This window comes from Oryx dammah, unplaced genomic scaffold, assembly GCF_014754425.2.
Source record: "Oryx dammah isolate SB20612 unplaced genomic scaffold, SCBI_Odam_1.1 HiC_scaffold_18, whole genome shotgun sequence".
NCBI classification, from domain to species: domain Eukaryota; kingdom Metazoa; phylum Chordata; class Mammalia; order Artiodactyla; family Bovidae; genus Oryx; species Oryx dammah.
Window position 1 is genome coordinate 85,811,161 of NW_024070202.1, and position 20,068 is coordinate 85,831,228.

At 38.7% G+C, this 20,068-nt stretch overlaps 1 protein-coding gene across 2 annotated transcripts in view; it reads left to right on the forward strand.

The window, feature by feature from the left end:
- The window catches only part of CPED1 (cadherin like and PC-esterase domain containing 1), a 326,436-nt gene that overhangs the window by 99,651 nt on the left and 206,717 nt on the right, over nt 1–20,068 (forward strand). For both annotated transcript variants that reach the window (XM_040259514.1, XM_040259515.1), the window contains 2 exons: nt 16,597–16,729; nt 18,649–18,817. In XM_040259514.1, coding sequence (XP_040115448.1) covers nt 16,597–16,729; nt 18,649–18,817 — 302 coding nt within the window. The remainder of the gene's footprint in view (nt 1–16,596; nt 16,730–18,648; nt 18,818–20,068) is intronic.

A 20,068-nucleotide genomic window follows, 5' to 3' on the forward strand; every position in this document is an offset into this window, starting at 1 on the left:
ATATATGCAGAAACAGAGAGATAGACACACACACTCACAGATTTTGGTGTTGGAGGATATAGTATGTTGAATCTCTTGCCTAGTCTCCTTCTGATGGGAGAGGTAGATATTGAACAACAACAACAAAATTGCAAGTGTTATAAAAGGAAAACAATGTTAGTAGATTTGCAGTGCTCGTGGCTTGATCATTTTCATGGAACTTTGGAGCTGGGAACTGATTTTTGACTTGTAAGATATCATCATTAGGAAATGAAAACCCACTACAGTGATACATTAGCTTTAAGGCACACAGCTTCATAAAGTGTATGTTATATAACACATTATTCATGGGAAGATGATGCTCTAATGGCTAGTTTGTTGAACTTCTTATTGTAATCATAATAATTAATAATACAGTATATTAGGGCTGATACATTTTAATGGGCATTTAATCTGACAGATCCCATTGAAATATATATTGATAAAAATCCAAAATAAGCATTGCTGCAAGCTACAAACAAAGTGAATTACATTTATTTCCCTAAATAGAATCTTAGACTCCTTCATTTGTAGTTGAAGTTGTGATTAGGAAGGGTACATATCTTGGCAGAAGTATAATTAACTGAATGAATAGGATCATTTGGGAATATGCTTTGCTCTTTGATGATGGGTTGGGTGTGCTTCTGTCTGGGAGAGATGCACAGACTCTTATTTTATGGTAAACCCCATTCAAATCCTGTGATTCACTGCTTCACACTTTGGGGACTATTTTTTTAAAATTTCTGTTACCTCCATCTAAGGGTAATATGGAATTTTCTCTTTTTTTCTGAGGCATTTTAATTGATGATACCACAGAGTCATAAGGTGGTGTTAGTGGTGAAGAACCCGCCTGCCAATGCAGGAGACCCAAGAGATGTAGGCTCCATCCCTGGGTCAGGAAGATCACCTGGAGAAGGTTATGGCAACCCACTCCAGCATTCTTGCCCAGAGAATCCCATGGACAGGGGAACCTGGCAGGCTACAGTCCACAGGGTGGCAAAGATTCAGACACAGCTGAAGCGACTTAGTATGCAGAGAATCATAGCAGCAGTACAATTCCAGTGTTGATGGTCATTTCAGAAGAAAATGTGTAGCTTATGGAAGGGTCAACTTACCCCTAAATAGACAAAAGTAGGTAATTTAGCCACATTAGCTGAGAGGGTCTTTTGAAGGACTGTCTTGCCTCTTTCATTTCTGAATCTTCATAAGATGCTCATAAATACTGATAAGAATCCTAGTCTAAGGGATCAGAAGAATTCTAACCTTCAGCCTTCAAGTCAGGAATCCTGTGGTCTTCATATGAGAAAAAATGCACCCAGTTATGACCTATAGTAATGTGACCCTGGGAAAAGTATGTAGCCCATTTGTGCCTCATTTTTGGACTTGTAAGAAGGGAAACAATTTTACTGACCATTCTTTCTTCACAGAGTTGTCATGAAAATGTTTTATAGAAGAATATGTGTTGTAAATCTATAAAAGTAATATGTAAGGCATTATTTCTGTATTACTCAAGATATCTATGAATCGATTTGGAGAGGAAAATTGAATGAGATGTTCAGCGTTTCAGATTGACATAAAACTGTCACAGCAATATATATTGTTCTTTTTAGAGACATTTTGATGAAAAGAAAGCCTATTTATGCTTAAATATTATCTAAAGTTAGAGGTTGAGCACAGATCAAACAGGATTAGTACTAGTTCTGTGTTTGTTTTATAAATACACTGGGTCTTCATGATTTATGTCACAGGGTTATATTATAGATAAATTACCTTCAAATAATAACATGAGTAACACTAATTCTTTATGTATCATGTGTTAGTTGCCGTGTCAAGGACGTTATCTGCTTACTCTTTTAACCCTCTGTAAGCATCTGTGGGGCAAATACTGATGTATCTTCTTTAGATAAAGGAATGGAAGCTCCAAGAATGTCTGAGCTACATACACAGCTGGAAAGGCGAAGATCCATATCTTAGTTACCATGCACTACCTTTTGTAATAAGCTTGAGCTGCAATACTATATTTTAAGTCTATCTTTTATAATGCAAGAAAATAAGAAAGGAACTATTTAAGAAAGCCTAATACCTAGAGAAGGAAATGGCAACCCACTCCAGTGTTCTTACCTGGAGAATCCCAGGGACGGGGGAGCCTGGTGGGCTGCCGTCTCTGGGGTCGCACAGAGTCGGATACGACTGAAGCGACTTAGCAGCAGCAGCAGCAGCAATACCTGGGTCTAGTGAAAAGAGAACTTGTTTACCACTCTATTATTATTATTTGATCCACTAACGTAATTCTTGTAATTTCTTATTTACCATAATATTTACATATAAGGAGACGTTAAGTGAATTTGCTGCAGGTGGGAAATTGTTTTTGTTTTGTTTTTCTTTTAGTCTTTTTTGTTTGCTTGTTTTAGCCTTTTAATTGGGAACTCAGTAACAGATGGGAATTGAGAGCCCTCAGATAATCAAAAGCTCAGGTTCTCATCACTCACTGGCACTTTCTCTCTTGAGGGTCCTCTTTGTTGTTGTTCAGTCGCTAAGCTGTGCCCAACTCTAGGCAACCCATGGACTGCAGCATGCCAGGCTGCCCTGTCTTTCACTATCTCCCAGAGTTTACTCACATTCATGTCTGTCGAGTCGTTGATGCCATCCAGCCATATCATCCTCTGAGGGTCTTCTTTACCTTTCTTCTGTTACCTTTTATCTGATGTGCCTACTCAGGATCAGCTCCTCAAACCATCCACAACTATTTTTAGGCAAACTAGAAATTTTACTGTGGCAAACTTCATACCACAGCCATAGGTCTGGGGCTCGGGGCAACTCAGATGTGGGTGTACCACCAACCTGAGGTCTGGGCCTCTGGAATGATAGTGACCGCCTCGGGCCATGTGGAAGGACGAAGTATTAATTGTCCTGGTTCTTTAAGGCTACTCTTCTGACCTTCAAGGAAGGGCTTTTAGAATTCACTGGTTGTGCTGCCAGAAGGGTTTATAAAGCACCATTCTGGGGATGTGAAATTAATAAATGTAAGTAGAACCAAATTATGTTTTGTGGGTGATATATGATTTCTGTGGGATTAATGGTTCTCGAAAATGGTTTTCAGAGGAAGTAATTGCTTTGACCTGATTGTGCATCTGCTGGGGAGTGGCAAGAGCAGACTGAAGCTGGCTGCATGTGTGTGAATGCCTTCTTGGCCTCTTAATAGCCCCCTGTCCTTGGGCAAGTTTCCTACCTTCTCTATGCTTCCGTTTTCTGTCTGCAGTGTAGGGACAATAATGAGTTTGCCTCTGGGGATTGATAAAAGGATAAGAGTTCCTACAGGTAAAGTACTTGGTAGAATGCCTCTCACACAGAGCCAGCAACCCACAAACGTTAAGTATTTAATAAGCATTTTCATAAATATTAGTTGATAAGTACTACCAACAAGTGCTCTTATCTAGTTGGTGAGACCCATGTTTTTTAGGATTCACTAACCCGGGAATAAAGCTAGGTTCTTAAAATGGTCACAAAAATATTTCTTTGCCTCCACCTACACTCACCATCTTCGGCCCCCTTCTCTCAAAATCCTGCTTCCAGTCACTTTTGGATCATCCTAAAACAATCTTTTCATTCATTCCTATCTGACCTCACATTCTTTTTTGATAAATTTATTTATTGATCTCTTGTTGATCTAGAAGAAAGTGTCTATAACTAACCTATACACGTAATTTCAACAATCCTTAATGTAATGGACAAATAGAAGGAAAGTGCTCATGTGCTTAGTCATGTCTGACTCTTTGTGGCCCCATGGACTGTAGCCCACCAGGCTCCTCTGTCCATGAAATTTCCCAGGCAAGAATATTGGAGTGGATTGCCATTTTCTTCTTCAGGAAATCTTCCCAACCCGGAGATCAAACTCTTGTCTCCTGTAATGCAGGCAGATTCTTTACCACTAGCGCCACCTAGGAAGCCCCAAAGGAAAGTGCTTTGTAGTATAACAATTTGTAATGTAATATGTAAATGTTGGTGCTGTGCTCAATCGCTTCAGTCGTGTCCGACTGTGCAACACTATGGACTGCAGCCTGCCAGGTTCCTCCGTCCATGGCATTCTCCAGGCAGGAATACTGGAGTGGGTTGCCATGCCCTCCTCCAGGGGATCTTCCCGACCCAGGGATCGAACCTACATCTCTTGGGTCTCCTACACTGGCAGGCGGGTTCTTTACCAATGAGCCACCAGAGAAGTCCAATATGTAAATGTTTAGGCATAATGATATCATAAAGTGTAATGAAATAGTCAAGTGCTCCCCCTTTTATTTTGAGTCTCCCTGAATGTGACAGGTGCAAACTCAGATTGGTACAGTTAATATCGTAAGGAAACCAAGATTCCATGCATCACATTGCTGTTGGTGAACGACTCTTGAGAAAGCCACAAGCAAAACAAAGTATAGTGTTCCTTTGCTTGACTATGAAATTGCATTCCTGAAAAATTCAGTATATATTGAAATTGGGTAAAATGCCTAGGGCTTATATATAAAGTGGAGTCAAGATCTAGGTTCAAATAATTACCAACAGGCTTTTCGTTCACATCGGTGTCCAGCAAGACATTCAAAAGTGATATGGGATAGGGGAGAATTTATTGTTTTGCACAGAATGATATTCATCATAGCAGCAGGTGTTGCGGTATGTGCCCTGGCCCATGAGAATAGACATCTAGTTATTCAAACAGGCACTGGGCTCTGCACCTTACATATGCATTCCAAATAAACATCAGCCTTATCCTAGACAGGCAGAGAGCTAGCCTTTATAACCCTCATCCATTAAATTTCAGTAGCATTCTCAATCACTGTGATGGCCTCAAATGCCCCCCTTTGTCTCAGAGGGTGTATCTTATGTGCCCATGAACTCAATCCTCTTACACTTGATACCACATCCACTAGTTACTGTACCTCTGTTGCCCTATGGTCCTCTGCTGCCAGTGTACACCACTGGTCACACCCACCAAAGGTGTCCTACCACTAGAGTTCCACGTGGAAGAGACTGCTGTTGCACCTGCCATTGTCTGTGCTGTCCCATGCCCGGTGTCAGGGATCCTGAGGTTCACGGGGTGCCTGCTTCTCCTCTGGCTGCTGCTGAAACTATTGGGGCTACGTCCTGGATACCAGTCATTGTCTTGTCCATTGGCCGAAAGTCCACTGGTGTTCTCAGAAGCCAGAATAAGTCAACACTAAACTGACTTAGTAGTAGTAAAATAAATAAATAAATAGTCAAAATCTTTCTTTACATTATAATTTTTTTCTATTGCATGGAATGTTACACTCTCACTGAAAAAAAAAAAAACAACACATTTTTTTTCAGTATTGTTCTAGCTTCTGACATGAAACCTGGGGTGGAAGTAAGGCCTATGGAATATTGGAATATTGGAGCAACATATTAAATGCTGCCCCCCTCCTTCATGCTGTCCTGTTATCCTTGGCCTTCTCTTCCACCTACTCTTTCTTCTTTAGGACAGTTTTCTTACTGTTAGGCCTCACCCACGGTTCTCCCAGTCAGGGCCAGGCATGATTGGTGTCACACTAAAACTCCAATACGCTCGTAAATAATAACCAGATTGCATTCTTGTCATCCCTCATTGACTATATGGTTTCAGAGAACAACAACAAAAAGTGGGGGGTCTTTTCCTATTTTGGGGGGTTGGGATGGTTGTGTTTAACATCATTGAGTTCTAACAATGTTATGACGGTACCTGAAATATTTCTCTTGAACAGAATATGGAAGTATGGCTGCAATTATCCTTCAAATATAAAGCTATAACTATTTATATTTGTATTCTTGTGTTCCAGTACTGCAGGAGCAGGAATATTTACTTTGTCTCTAAATACAGAATTAAGGAGAAAAAGAGACAGATTATGTGGTTAAGTAAACTGATTATGCCTAATTTATCTTTTCAGCTCAGTATTTGGTAACGTTCCTTTTTCTAGACTCCTTCTCTTAGTCCTCTGTAGGTCATTCAACAGTTTTAGAAAAGCCTGTGTCATTGAAGGGAGAGAACTTTAAACTATATTCATAGAAGGCTATAAAAAGCAGAGATACCACCCACAAAGTGATATTTAAAATTTTCCAGTTACATGATTTATTGGTAAATCTACATGTGTTATGCCAAGAGCAAAATAAGTAAAGTACCAGGTGTACTCTTTTAATTAAGAGAAGTTTTACCTTTAAGACAGATTTTAATAGAATATTTTTGTGTTTGTAAACCACTGGAACAACATTTTAAGCCGTTTAGTGGGTGAAAAGTCCTTAATTATATGAAATATAGCTCACAAGGGAAGCAAAACTGAAAAAAACAACCCCAAATCCTAGAGTCTCATGCCAATTTTGAAAATTTCTGGTCAGAAATATGTGTCCTAATGTCACCTGAAGCTCCTGAGACCAATGGATACTGTGAATGGTTTAAGTAATTTAGTAAATAAAAGCCAGATTTCTTGAAGAAAATGCTGAATAAACGCAGCATTCTCAGAGAAATCAGCCTATAGTGGCGAGTTGGAGGCTGGGTGAGTGATTGTGAGGCAGCGAGCTGAAAACCTGAATTGCTAATCACTTGGTGGGTGGTGGCGGCCGTGAACTTCTGTCACTTTTCACTCTAGATCTAGGAAATTGAATGAACTTAAGTTCATTCTTAAGTTCAACTTTTCTCATAATAGAGACTTCATGTACTTTTTCTCTAAATCAGATTTTGCTCACCTGCCTTTCTTCCATAGTGGTCCACCCCAGCAGCCAACTGGGCCGAAGGGACCTGACCTTGGCCCTGGGCGTGGCAGGGGGCCCAGAAAAAAGGGGTCTTTGAGAGAATGCTGAGCATTATGCTGTGGTAAGCAAACAAATAAAATACCCCCTCCAACAATAACATGGTTTATTTGTAAATAAACCTTGAGGTTTATTTAAATTTTTCAGTACCTTTTTTTGAAAGGAAGGCGATCTAGGGACAAAATGGCAGCTAAAGGGGAATTAGCCTTACTCAACACATAGTGAAATTTCTGCCAAATTCTGCTTTTATAACCCTCTTTTTTTTTTTTTTCCCCCTAGGCAACCCTGTCAGCTCACCAAAACCCCATCCTGTACATCCTCTCTCCTTGTTGGTCTCTTTTTTCACTCTTCTTTTTCTGATTCATTTATATTGATTAAAGACCAATTTTTCCCCCATTACTTCAAACAACATTACAAACTTGATTCCCAAATTAGCATGTATCATTCTCTCTTAAAGGGGAAAAGAGGAACAGAAAACCTATACTTTGATATTTTTTTTCACTGTTACTCATTCATTTTCCCTTTACTTAAAGATAGCTTGAATTCTTTAGACTTAAAATGAGCTTGAATGTTTTCCACTACTTACAATCCAAGCTTTTGATTCAGCTTCCACTGACTGAGTCTACAGAGTCAAATTCTAGCAGAGAGTATGACTGTCATTTCATGACTTTGAACCCTTGAGTGATGCCATAGCTCACAGAATTTTTTAAAGCAATAACTGCCCATCCCTAATCTATTGAAAATGATTGAGATATTATTGGGTGCCAGAGAATTGTTTTCCCTAAAACATTTAGTGTGTTTCATAAGAAATAGCAAAATATAAATGACTTAGTATCCACTACCCACCTATTTAAAGTATAAATAGCAGCTTGGGCTTCGCTGGTGGCTCGTGGTAAAGACTCCACCTGCAATGCAGGAGATACGGGTTCAATTCCTGGGTCAGGAAGACCCCCTGGAGGAGGAAATGGCAACCCACTCCTGTATTCTTGCCTGGGAAATCCCATGGACAGAGGAGCCTGGCATGCTACAGTCCATGGGATTGCAAAGAGTTGGATGTGATTTATCAACTAAACAACAGCAACAACAACACGTAGCAGTTTAGACCTGGAAGTTCAGTCTGGGACTGCTGTTACAGGAACATGCAAACGAGTGGTGTTAATTGAAATAAAATGCTGATGTGAAAACTCTGTAGTCTGAGTTATAGTGTATTAAATCTCTGGAAAATACTATATGTCTATAGAACTAATATTTTATGTAATACAAATAAGTATTTGTGTTATATATTAAATGTCACATATATAAATTAGGTAATACATATAATACACACATGCACATGTATGCTAAAAGCATCTTGGCAGTACAAAAGATGAGAGATGTATGGAGAAAATATGAAGAGTATTCTTATTAGAAAATAGTTATTTGAGTTTAATGTCCTGGCCTAAATTCTACCCAGAGTAGAGAGTTTAGGGGGGAAAATTCAAAATTAATCACCTAATTAACATCTTTAAAGACCAACAGTTACTTAACATTTCAGATATGAAGACTTCCCCGCTTTGGTTAGTTCAGTCACTCTGTTGTGTCTGACTCTTTGCAAGGTCGCAAAGGCTCCTTTGCACAAAGGCTGCTTTGTGCAAAAGCTCCTGTAGCCTGCCAGGCTCCTCTGTCCATGGAATTCTCCAGGTAAGAATACTGTAGTGGGTTGCCATTTCCTCCTCCAGGGAATCTTCCTGACCCAGTGACTGAACCCATGACTCCCACATTGCAGGCAGATTCCTTACCACAGAGACACCAGGGAAGCCCCAAAGATGCAAAAGAGGCCAAATGTATCTGGCTGATGGGCTTACCCAGCTCAGGGTGGAACTGAGACACTGTTTCAGAAACTCTGATCAGGTTCTGCCTGGCTTCTGACTCTTGTCTGTTTGTGTCCTCATCTATGAAGAGTGGACTCCTGTGTCACCCAGCTAAAACTGACAGCCACAGACTCCAGTCATATTGCTGATTAATTGGAGGGAAAGAACCTGAGAACAAAATGGTTCCGTTGGGATATATTTTTTCAGTGTCATAACCAGAAATCTTTTCTGACGTATTGCCATGTTCTTGACCTATTTCTGGCATTGGGACCTCTGGTCCTCATTAGATTTCATTTGGGCAACTGCCTCTAGTCTCTGCATGTTCTCTATTTGTCTCACTCTTGGAGTCAGATATTATGAAAATATTGATTTAAATATGTACTGGTTCATATATAATAAATTTATTTGTAAATACTATAGGAGTAGAGAAGGAAATTGATAGAAATATCATGTATACTTTATTATACCAAAAATATAGGGTGAAAATTGAAGATGGAGTTGGTCTGTGAAATTGCCATTAAAGAAGAGCTATGTTAATGCATGGTTTCATTTAAAATAGGTGCAATGACTCACTGTATTTGTGTATTACATTTAAATTAAGATTGCCTTCAATATACTTAAAAAGAATTTTGAATCACTGTTACAAACCTCTAATAAGTCATTACTTATTCTGATGTAGATGATATCAATAAAGTTTCATAGTTTACTCCAGAAAATGTTTAATCTTAATAAAGTGATTAACTTATTTTCACAGTGAGTGGGCTTAGACAGCTACTCTATTACCATATTTGTTGCATTCTAGGTACTAATATTTGTTGGAGGTTGTGTTTCAAATTGTTATTAATGATGCTCACTGATTTATACCAAATTATTCATCTTTGGTCTTACTGAAGTAGTATTTTCTTCCCTTTTCTTTTCCCCTGGAAAATTTATGTAGAAAAGCATCAAGGTAAATTAAGTTGCCATAAGGTAAGAAAATAAGTCTTTCATGCTGTTTGGTCATTGCAGTGAAGTCACATGGCAAGAAAATTGAAGTTGTAGTCTAGGCATAGCTTTTATTACCGAGGAAAATGAGCAGAATTCAAGGTTTTTATGTTGTCATGGTCAACACATGGAGCAGTCCATGGGGAAAATTATTTTTGTAGAATTGCATGACTTTGACACTTCCACTGAAAAAGAACAGAAAGGAGGGCATTTATGGCTTACATTTACTTTACTGAATTCTCACTAAGCAGTTGATTGATTGATCTGTTAGTTGGTGGAAACTTTATGCAATGACTATTCCTTTAAAGTACATTCTATGAAATTGATCTGGTCATTTTTATGGCTCAGATTGTGTCTCCACTTACATCAGGATGTGGACTGCATCTCATTTCCTATAAAATAAAGTGGAAGTTATTCTTTACCCCAAAAAAGTACTGTATTGAATTACTGTGCCATTTGTATTTGTGGTTTGACACCCTTATGTAGTAACAAACTTAGGAAAGATATGCTGAAACTATAGAGTGTCAACTATTGGTATCAAAGCCACATAGGTAATAATATAATAATGTCAGGTCTCAAAACAGGAATTTTGAGTTGCCTGGCTTCAGCCTAGAATTATGTATTAATCATGCCTTTATGTGTTTGGTATATCCATTTTCTCAAAGGTACTCTTTAGCTAATGCCACTTGCTTAAAATAAAAGTAAAATTGTGTTAAGGAATTGATGTGTTTAAAGTATATAAATCCTCAGATTATAGCATTTAAGTTCAAGTGTAGGTCTGAAATAGTCCAGGGAGTTTCATCCATGTGTCATGAATTGTCTAGGGAGTTTTATTTATGTGTAATAAATCTGTTAACTAAGATCTGTTTCTGTTGACTAAGAACTCCTTGTACTGGTTGTTTGCAAAGGTCTTTTCCTGAACAAAATACAGAACAGACATAAATATTGTAGTAACTGGGTTAGCCCTCGGTTTACCCCATCTATGGAAACCTATCCTTAATAAAGAACTCTTTTAACAGCTTTACTGGTCAACCACAATGCTAAAGTTGAGGAAAGTCACTAAAAGTTGCACGTGTCTTTATAAGCCTTCTACAGTAAGGCTGCTATGTTTAATTTTAGACTACATATTTGTGCTTACTACGCATACTTCTGCTTTCTTCTTAACTAACTAATGTGAAATGTCAGATGTTTAAGAATCACATAAAAGAAAATTTAATAGATTAGCCTTTTTTGGATAGCCAGCAGTGGTGAGAACCCCTTAGTGTTGGATGAATTCAAAAGGAATAGCATTTTAGTTACACTTCGAAGCTTCCAAAGTGACAAACAGGTTTTCTATGCTATAGAAAAAGATTATACTAAACTACTACAACCAGTAGCTATTTAGCATGTTTTTTTGAACATTTAACATATGCCCAGTGCTCTGCAAAGGACTTTAAAGGAAATTCTGTATTTAATCCTGTCAGCATCCATATGAGATAGGTTCTTCTCTTTAACATTATTATTATTCTCATTTTTTCACATAAAGACACAGAATTTAGAAAACTTAAGGAATTAGCTCATGGTCATATAACCTATGAATAAGAACCCATTTATAGACAGGAATTAGAATTTTTAAAATAAATGTTATTTCGAATATCATTTGAAAATTAAAAAATATATATATTGGTTAGCGACTAAATTACAATCAGCTGGACAATTTAAACAGCTGTCTTTATGGGTTTCACCCAGGTCTTCTCAGGCCCAGGTTCAGTTTGTGTGGTAAAAGCAAACAAAACCTGGGTCCCGAAACCCTCCCTTATGGAATGGCCCATTCCTTACAAGCACAGCCGGTCCCTTGGCTGTCTGCTGGTGACCTTCTCTTCGTGGCTTCCTGTGCTCAGCATGGGTTCAGGGGCTCTGCTGCTCTGAGGCCTCTTGGCCTTGAGCAGTCCACCTTGAGGTGTCCGTCTCTGCCCCCAACTGGAGCTGCCCCAGTGGTGCAGTAGCACCACTTATGAGATCGTAGCAAATCACACCACTCTAACGAGCACCATGTTGAGAGAACAGCCATCCCTGCCAGTGGAGACCAGAGCTCACGGGGAGAGCATTTATTCCCTGGCTGCTTCCCTGCAGGACCCTGACTTGGAAGTGCCTGGGTACTTCTCCCTGCGGCCCTCACTCTTGCTTCTCTGTGTCCTCTCCCACAGCTGTGCCTTTTGCCTGGGTCTGTAATCAGCTCCCTTCTGGGCTAGGGGTGGTAAGAGCTTCTGTAGTTCAGCCCTGGGAGCTTCACTGCCTGGCGTTGTTTCTTGCAACTCTACTCTTGCTTTTGTTATCAACTCTTTCTTTGATAGTCTCTCTTTCTAATTTTATATTGGAGCATACTTGACTCAGGCTTCCCAAGTGGCGCTGGGGATAAAGAACCCGCATGCCAATGCAGGAAATGTAAAAGGGTTTGATTCCTGGGTTGCAAAGATCCCCTGGAGGAGAGCATGGCAACCCACTCCAGTATTTTTGCCTGGAGAATTCCACAGACAGAGAAGCCTGGCGGGCTACAGTCCATGGGGTCGCAAAGAAGTAGGACGTGACTGAAGCGACTGAGCGCGCACACACGCAGAGTTGACTGACAGTGTTGCGTTAGTTTCAGGTGAAAAGCAAAGTGATTTAGTTACACACATTCATACATCTAATTCTTTCTCAGATTCTTTTCCCATACAGGTTATAATAGAGTGTGTGCATGCTGAGTTGTTTCCGTCGTGTCTGACTCTTTGCGACCCTATGGACTATAGCCTACCAGATTACTCTGTCCATGGGATTCTCCCGGCAAGGATACTGGAGTGGGTTGCCATACCCTTCTCTAGAGGATCTTCCCAACCCAGGGATCAAACTTGAGCTTCTTTTGTCTCCTGCATTGGCAAGTGCTTTTTTTTTTTTAAACCACTAGTGCCCCATGGGAAGCCCTATTATAGAGTAGTGAGTGTTAATAGAACTCCCTGTGCTCTACAGGAGGTCCTTGTTGATTATCTATTTTGGCTAGTCTCTGGTAGTGTCTTTGCTTTGACTCTGTCATCCATCTGTTTTCTCCCAGTGCCCTGACTGATAATTTCCTGGTTACAACTTTAGCTTGTACATATATCAATTTTTCTGTTTAAATTTACTGTACATGAAAGTTCTGAGGCTATCTTGCGGGCTAAGGAGCAAGACTTGTAAACGCCCTCCTGCAGGAAGAACAGTGAATACATTCATAAATACTTATCTACACTTCTAATCTCAAAACCAATTGTTAATTATTAATTAAGGGCTTTTATCTTGGCTAGAAGTTTTAAAGTGAGAAATTAGTGGCTAAATTTAGCTTCCTAATATGAAATGCAAGACAATATTTAAACACTGGTGAAATATAATTACACTTTCACTATCACTTTCCTATTCATTATTAGCCACGGGGTAAAACATTAAATCAAACACAATGTAAATTTGGCAGCTAATCTTTGCTAGTACAAGTGTTTTCCAGTGTTTAGTCTTTGCCTATGATGTATGTAATTACATGCCACATAGAAGTGAAAGAATAAATAACCAAATAAAATCTTTTAATACATTGAAATGCTCATTGTTCTCCAACTGCACATTAGCTTAACACCATCCCCTCCCCAAACTAGTTCATTGCTACAACAGATATTTATTGCATACTTATATCAGTCTTATGGTCTGTGATGTGGGAAGTTCAAAATATTCCTGGAGAATGACATCCTATATTCTAGAAGACTCCTTGACAGTGTCACAAGCCCATTAATCATTGGTTGGTAAGAAGTAAAATGAAACCCCAAGTTTAATCTTCCTTTATAGAAAACAACACAACAGTCAGCAGGTACTTAGGACCCAGCCAACCAGATATTAGAATGTACGAAAGAGCAGTCTTCATGCATCTCTAACAAATTGTTCTTTTTACTCTAAGTGAGCAGTCAATTTATGGCTTCAGGACTCTTTCAGAAGAGCCAAAAATAGTCAATAGATAAGAGCACGTATGATACTTCACATCTCTATCTGCTACCCATTGAGAACTCAAAGTTTGAGGTAGCAAAACCCGAAAGATGGACACTGAGCCCTCAGTATTTAATTGCTTTCTGAAAATAAGCATGTTAATGAACTATAAGGCCATTTAGAAGACTAAATAGCACCTCATCTCCCAAATTCCTTCCAAACCCATAAGCTGGTTTTGACATTGGTGGTAGGAGACTTCTAGGCTTCTCTCTGTGTTTGAGGGTCAAGGGATAAGGGGAAGGGAATATTTAAGTGGATTGAACTGGTTTACTGAGAAGACTTTGACAGATATACCCAATAAGGTTTTGAGTTTCCCTGGTGGCTCAGATGGTAAAGAATTTGCCTGCAGTGTGGGAAGCCCAGGTTTGATACCTGGGTCAGGAAGATACCTTGGAGAAGGGAATGGCTACCCACTCTAGTATTCTTTCCTGGAAAATTCCATGGACAGAGGAGTCTAGTGGGCTACAGTCCATGGGGGTCACAAAGAGTCAGACATGACTGAAGCCACTTAGCACGCATGCGATAACATTATAGGTTACAGTGACTACCAACAAATTTTTGACTCTGTTAAACAAGAACTTAGGATACTTAAAGCTTCCACACTTATTTATTAAAGCTTGATAAAATGTAGTTGCAGTTTTAAAAGATATTAATGGAACTTATTTATAATTTTTAGCTGTAATCAAGGGAAATTAAATAATTTTAGGTGTCAGGGGAGATCTAATTAGAGTTGTGGGGATTTTTGTTTGATTTTTGTTTTAGAATTGTTCAAAGTAACCTCCAAACCTGGAATGATATAATGGATATATATATATATATATATATATATATCACAAAAGGTAAAATTTACTTTAATCAATATTCAATTTTATTACTGTCACAGTTTCAGGGGCTGATTTGGAAATTTGACATATTCTTGGCAGTTCCTACATTGGATTGCTTCAACTACATGTTTAGGCTTCTCCACTTGAACTAAGATGACATGAAATCATGTATTCTTTTGACATATTTGCTGACTACTTCTTCAAAACCATTGAACTCCTACCTTGGTAAAACACTTAATATGTTTAGGTTTTACAAAGTCACCTCTGCTTGGACTTCAAACTGGTGCTGTGCTTCCTGGTAGCAAAGGTAAAAGGGAAAGTAAAGGTGTTAGTCACTTCGTCCTGTTTCCAACTCTTTGCGACCTGGACGATCGCCCGCCAGGCTTCTCTGTCCATGGAATTCTCCAGGCAAGAATACTGGAGTGGGTTGCCATTTCCTTCTCTGGGGGACAACTTTCTGACCTAGGGATCAAGCCCAGGCCTCCTACATTGCAGGCAGATTCTTTGCCATCTGAGCCACCTGGGAAGCCCAAGGGGACCCTGTAGCTGCACCGGCCAAGAACTGAACCCTGGCCTCCTGCATAGCAGGCATGAATTCTACCAGTGAATCACCCACGTCTATTTAGTTTCAGGGGGGCGGGGGGACGAACACCTTTTTTCCTACTGCAAGGGTAAAGGACTGTATTAATGCTTAAACTCTCTTGTAGTTGTGATGCTCAGGGAAAGAAATTACCTTAATGGCTCTTCATTTGTCACCTCTAGAAACAAGCAATTTGAATATTTCCTTTATTATGATATATTAGAACTTCATTAATAAGGAGTCTTACAAACAGGCTATCATTTTTTGAGAAAGATCACACTGTGCTAAATAATGAGATCTGGGAATACATTGAACAGCTTGACTTCTGCTGACTTTTACTTAAGAGCATGAAGTATTTTAAATTAGACTGTGTTAGTATTGATGAAATATGCACAAGGGGGGAAATGATTTAAAGGCTTTATTCTATTTGGGGAGCTAGATAAATTGTATAATTTAAAAATAAAGCTCTATGACCTGGCAGTAAGGAAACAACAACTCTTAATATGCTGTTGGAGAGAGTGAAACTGGGGCAACCGTTTTAGAAGGCAATTGAGTAATGTTGATCAAATTTACAATGCATTTACCCATTGATCCAAAAATTACACATATAGATTTGAATTCATCCCTAGATAAACTTGTAAAAGTACACCAGATTAGATGTTAAGAGTGTTCATTATAGTATTTTTGAAATAGCAGAAGAAAAACATTACAAAAATAATCTAAATACACAGCAATAAGGGAATGGTTAAATTAAATATATTCATTCAATGGAACACCCCAAACCATTAAGAAGTATAAGGTAATTCTGTATATGCGATATGGATATACAGAATTACCTTCTATCAATATGTGTTCATAAATAAGTCATCATTGTTGGTTTTTACTTTTATATACTTAAAAAATTCACTAAATAATATTCTTGGAGAAGGAAATGGCAATCCACTCCAGTATTCTTGTCTGGAAAATCCCACGGACAGAGAAGAGGAGCCTGGTAGGCTATAGTTCATGAGGTCTCAAAGAGTCAGACATGACTAAGCGACTAAGCACAAATAATATTCTACAAAATAATGAAACACTTCTTGAGGTTATCAAGGTCAAGAAGCATGTCAAACTCTAGCTTTTGAAGGACTGCATTGTCAGGAAGTCAACTCAAGTTGTCTATGTAGTATTCTCATCACAAACAGAAGTCAGCTCCTACACCACCATTCCCTGAATCAAGAGTGCATCTCTTAGCCGTACAGAAGATAGACCCTCCTGGGGAGGGAGAGGGACACATTATATCTACTTCCTCTCCTGAGCAAGAAAATTTTAATGTTATTACAATTGTTTTACTAGTATATGGTAAGAGAACATACCACTAAGGAAAGCCCTCTCTAAACATGCCTTCGTGCTTGATGGCTCTAACTTTGATTCAGAATGGAGAGAAAATTTGCTGCCTGTTTCCCTTGGGCCCAGGAGGTTAACACAGCAAGACTCTATTTTGGAAGCCACTCCAAAAGGAAACAATAAAATGACTGTCTTTTGCTCTTTTGAATCTTTCCAGAATTGCAACTTCTGGTGAGCCCTTCTGTGTGTCTGAATCAGAGCATACAATTAAAGCTGAGGACTTCAAGTCACCTTTTAAAAACACTGAAGTCGCAGATGTGGAAACCAGGGGACTGGAGACGTGAACAGCTGTAAGCTAATCTTGAATTGTTACACCAGGCACGCATTTTAGAAGATAGCCAATAAGAAAAAAAGCACTAGACACATCTAGGGGTTTTACATGTTTGAAATTTTAGGTTCTGTTACATAAAGTTTTCAACTATCTCTTCTTAATAAAGAATGCACCATCTATTTTCTTCTAGACTAATTCAAACCTCTCCTGCCATAGAATAAACGTTTGGGTAAATAGGACTCTTATCTAGAAAGTTACATTAATGGAAATTGAATTTAAAAGCTTGACAGTGTAAAACTATAAAATTTTAACTTCCATTTTATATTCAAATAACAAACCTTAGTCTATGAGTATGGCTGAATGATTTTTTTCTAGTTATTTTTTTAGGGCTCTAAGAAAACAACTGTAGGGCACCAGTTATTTAAGTTGCTTCCAGGGAAATGATTTTGTCATGTAGATGAATTACAGTGAAAAACTAAGAGATTTTAATTATCTTATCCAAGGCGCAAAACAGTTTGCCTCATGTCATTTTATAATTTTTAGGTAGTATTTGAAGAATCATAGGCATTTCTGCTTATGTAGACTTCAAAAGATGAAATTGCACTCTCTTTTCATTGACCGAACTTAGATAATTGAAATACAGAAATAGGGTGCAGAAGACAAAATAGCTATACATTTTGGTTGGAGAAGGAAATGGCAACCCACTCCAGTATTCTTGCCTGGAGAATCCCATGGACAGAGGAGCCTGGTGGGCTACAGTCCATGGGGTTGCAAAAAGTCGGACGTGACTGAACCATTCACACACACACACACACACACACACATTTTGGTACCATTTATGATGGATGTGGCCTTCCATGGTGACTCAGACGGTAAAGAATCTGCCTGTAATGCGGGAGTCGTAGGTTCCATCGCCTGGTCAGATAGATACCCTAGAGAAGGCAACGGGCAACTCACTCCAGTATTCTTGCCCGGAGAATTGCACGGACGAAGAGCCTGGCAGGCTATAGTCCATAGAGTCGAAATGCAAAGGGTAGGACACAACGGAGAGACTAACAGACATACACACATGATGAAAGTCTATTTGCTTCATCACAGAATATTCAACTAGTGGGTTTTTTTTTTCTTCTCTTTTTTAGACTAAAGTGTTTCCTGAAACTTCATCCCTCAAATTAACCCTTAATGATCATATGGTATAGATTATTGCGTGCATGAGTGCTCAGATGCTTCAGGCATGCCCAACTCTTTGAGACCCCATGGACTGTAGCCCGCCAGGCCCCTCTGCCCATGGGGATTCTCCAGGCAAGAATACTGGAGTGGGTTGCCATGTCCTTCTCCAGGGGATCTTCCCAACCCACGGATCGAACCCGCGGTCTCTTACGTCTCCTGCATTAGCAGGCAGGTTCTTTACCACTAGCGCCACCTGTGAATTATGAAAGTGAAAAGTGAAAGTTTAGTCGCTCAGTCGAGTCCGACTCTTTGGACACCATGGACTGTAGCTTACCAGGCTCCTCCGTCCATGGGATTTTCCAGGCAAGAGTACTTTACCATCTGAGCCACCAGAAGTAGAATCAAATTAGTGGGGAAATTATTTTGGCATACTTTTCATGATCTGTCCAGTACTGAGAAACAATATCTTGTAGAGGAAAAGATAGAACTAAGGTAGATAAGGGCAGAACAAGAAGATTTCAGAGGTTTCCTAAACTTTTTATATGTACCTCTTTTGTTGGGATGGTACCAGATGTGACTAATGTTAACATTTTTTTAGATCTTTAAACCTTATCTTTGGTATTATTTTAGCGTTTGTTTAAGGAAGCCCATACACTGAAGGCTGGGGCCCAAGCAGTGAAAGATGGGGTGTACAAAGTGCTGAGGTAATTTACAAATTACATATTCACTCCAAATTATGGAGCTTTAATTTTGTTTTGTATTTTTTAGGAATCAAACCACAGCCCTTGCTCCACAAGAAACACTCTTGAGAGCCAAAGATTTATCTGTAATTCTTAAAGCATATGTACTGGTGACATCCTTAACTCCTCTGCGTGCATTCATTCATTCGACTGGCATGGTTTGGAATCCACCAAAGAAAAAACGCTTCACTGTCAAGGTAAAATTTCCATCGAAGCAGTTATTTCCCACAAAGTATACCAAAGATAAGTAAAGTGAGTTGGGCTGCCTTTTTTTGACCTTTATGATTATCAGCTCCCAGGGAACAAAGATTGTATCATTTTATTGCTGCAAGCAGAGATTTTCATTTAATAAGTGTAGTTCAAAAATCACCTAGAAACAGCTTCACTTGAGATCACAAAGGCTACATCTTTTTTTTTCTCTCTCTCAATTTATCATTTTAGTCGGTTCTTTGACCCATTATAAAGCTAGTTTTCAGCTGTGGTCTGTTTTTCTTGAGTTGACTTTCTACTTACGAAAAATGTAGTCAGTGCAACAAAGGAAAATATAGTTTTGCCCTTATGCTTTTTGCTTTATTTTTAGGAAGCATAGTGCCTGTTTCATTTTGCCATTCAATATGGAATATTTGTTGAGTAAAAAACACCTCTCTCAAGGATGCCTGACATAGTGAGCCTTGATATAAAGCATGATGAGAAAGTTTTCAGGGAAGAATTTAATAATAACCTCCAAAAAGTTTAGTTATAAGAGGTAATTCAGCTTAGCTCAGTCAAAAATAAAGTCTAATAAGAATATATTTGATAAATTTTAAGGAGTTTCTGATTTTACAAAATTAATTGTCCAAATCACAGGTAAGAGGAAATACACACATGCTTTCTTTCAGTTTCCTCCCACTTCCTCTTATCTGTTTTCTGAACAATTACTTTTATAAAATCAAACAAAATGCCTTCAAAGAACAAATACCACACAATCCCACTTACAGAAGGAATCTAAACTAGTCAAACTCACAGGAGCAAAGAATAGAATGGTGGTTACCAGGGGCTGGAGAGGTGTTAGTCTAAGAGTATAAAATTTCAGTTATGCTAAATAAGTCCTAGAGATGTATATACTTACAGTATAGTGCCTATACTTAATAATACTGAGATTTGCTAAGAGGATAGATTTTAAGTGTTCTTATCACTAAACAAATAGGTAGGATAGGGGGAAACTTTTGGAGGGGATAAATATGTTTATAACTTGATTGTGGTGATGGTTTCATGGGTGTATACGTATCTCTAAACTCATCATCTTGTATATATTAAATATGTACAGATTTTTGTATTCTAATCAGAATAAAATGGTTTAATAAAAAGAGAAGGCACAAGTGCCTCTTATAATTTCAAGAGATTTAAAAGTGACTATAATTGATGCTTTTCAGAAGTTATCTTACATAAACTATGCTTTAAGTTTTGGA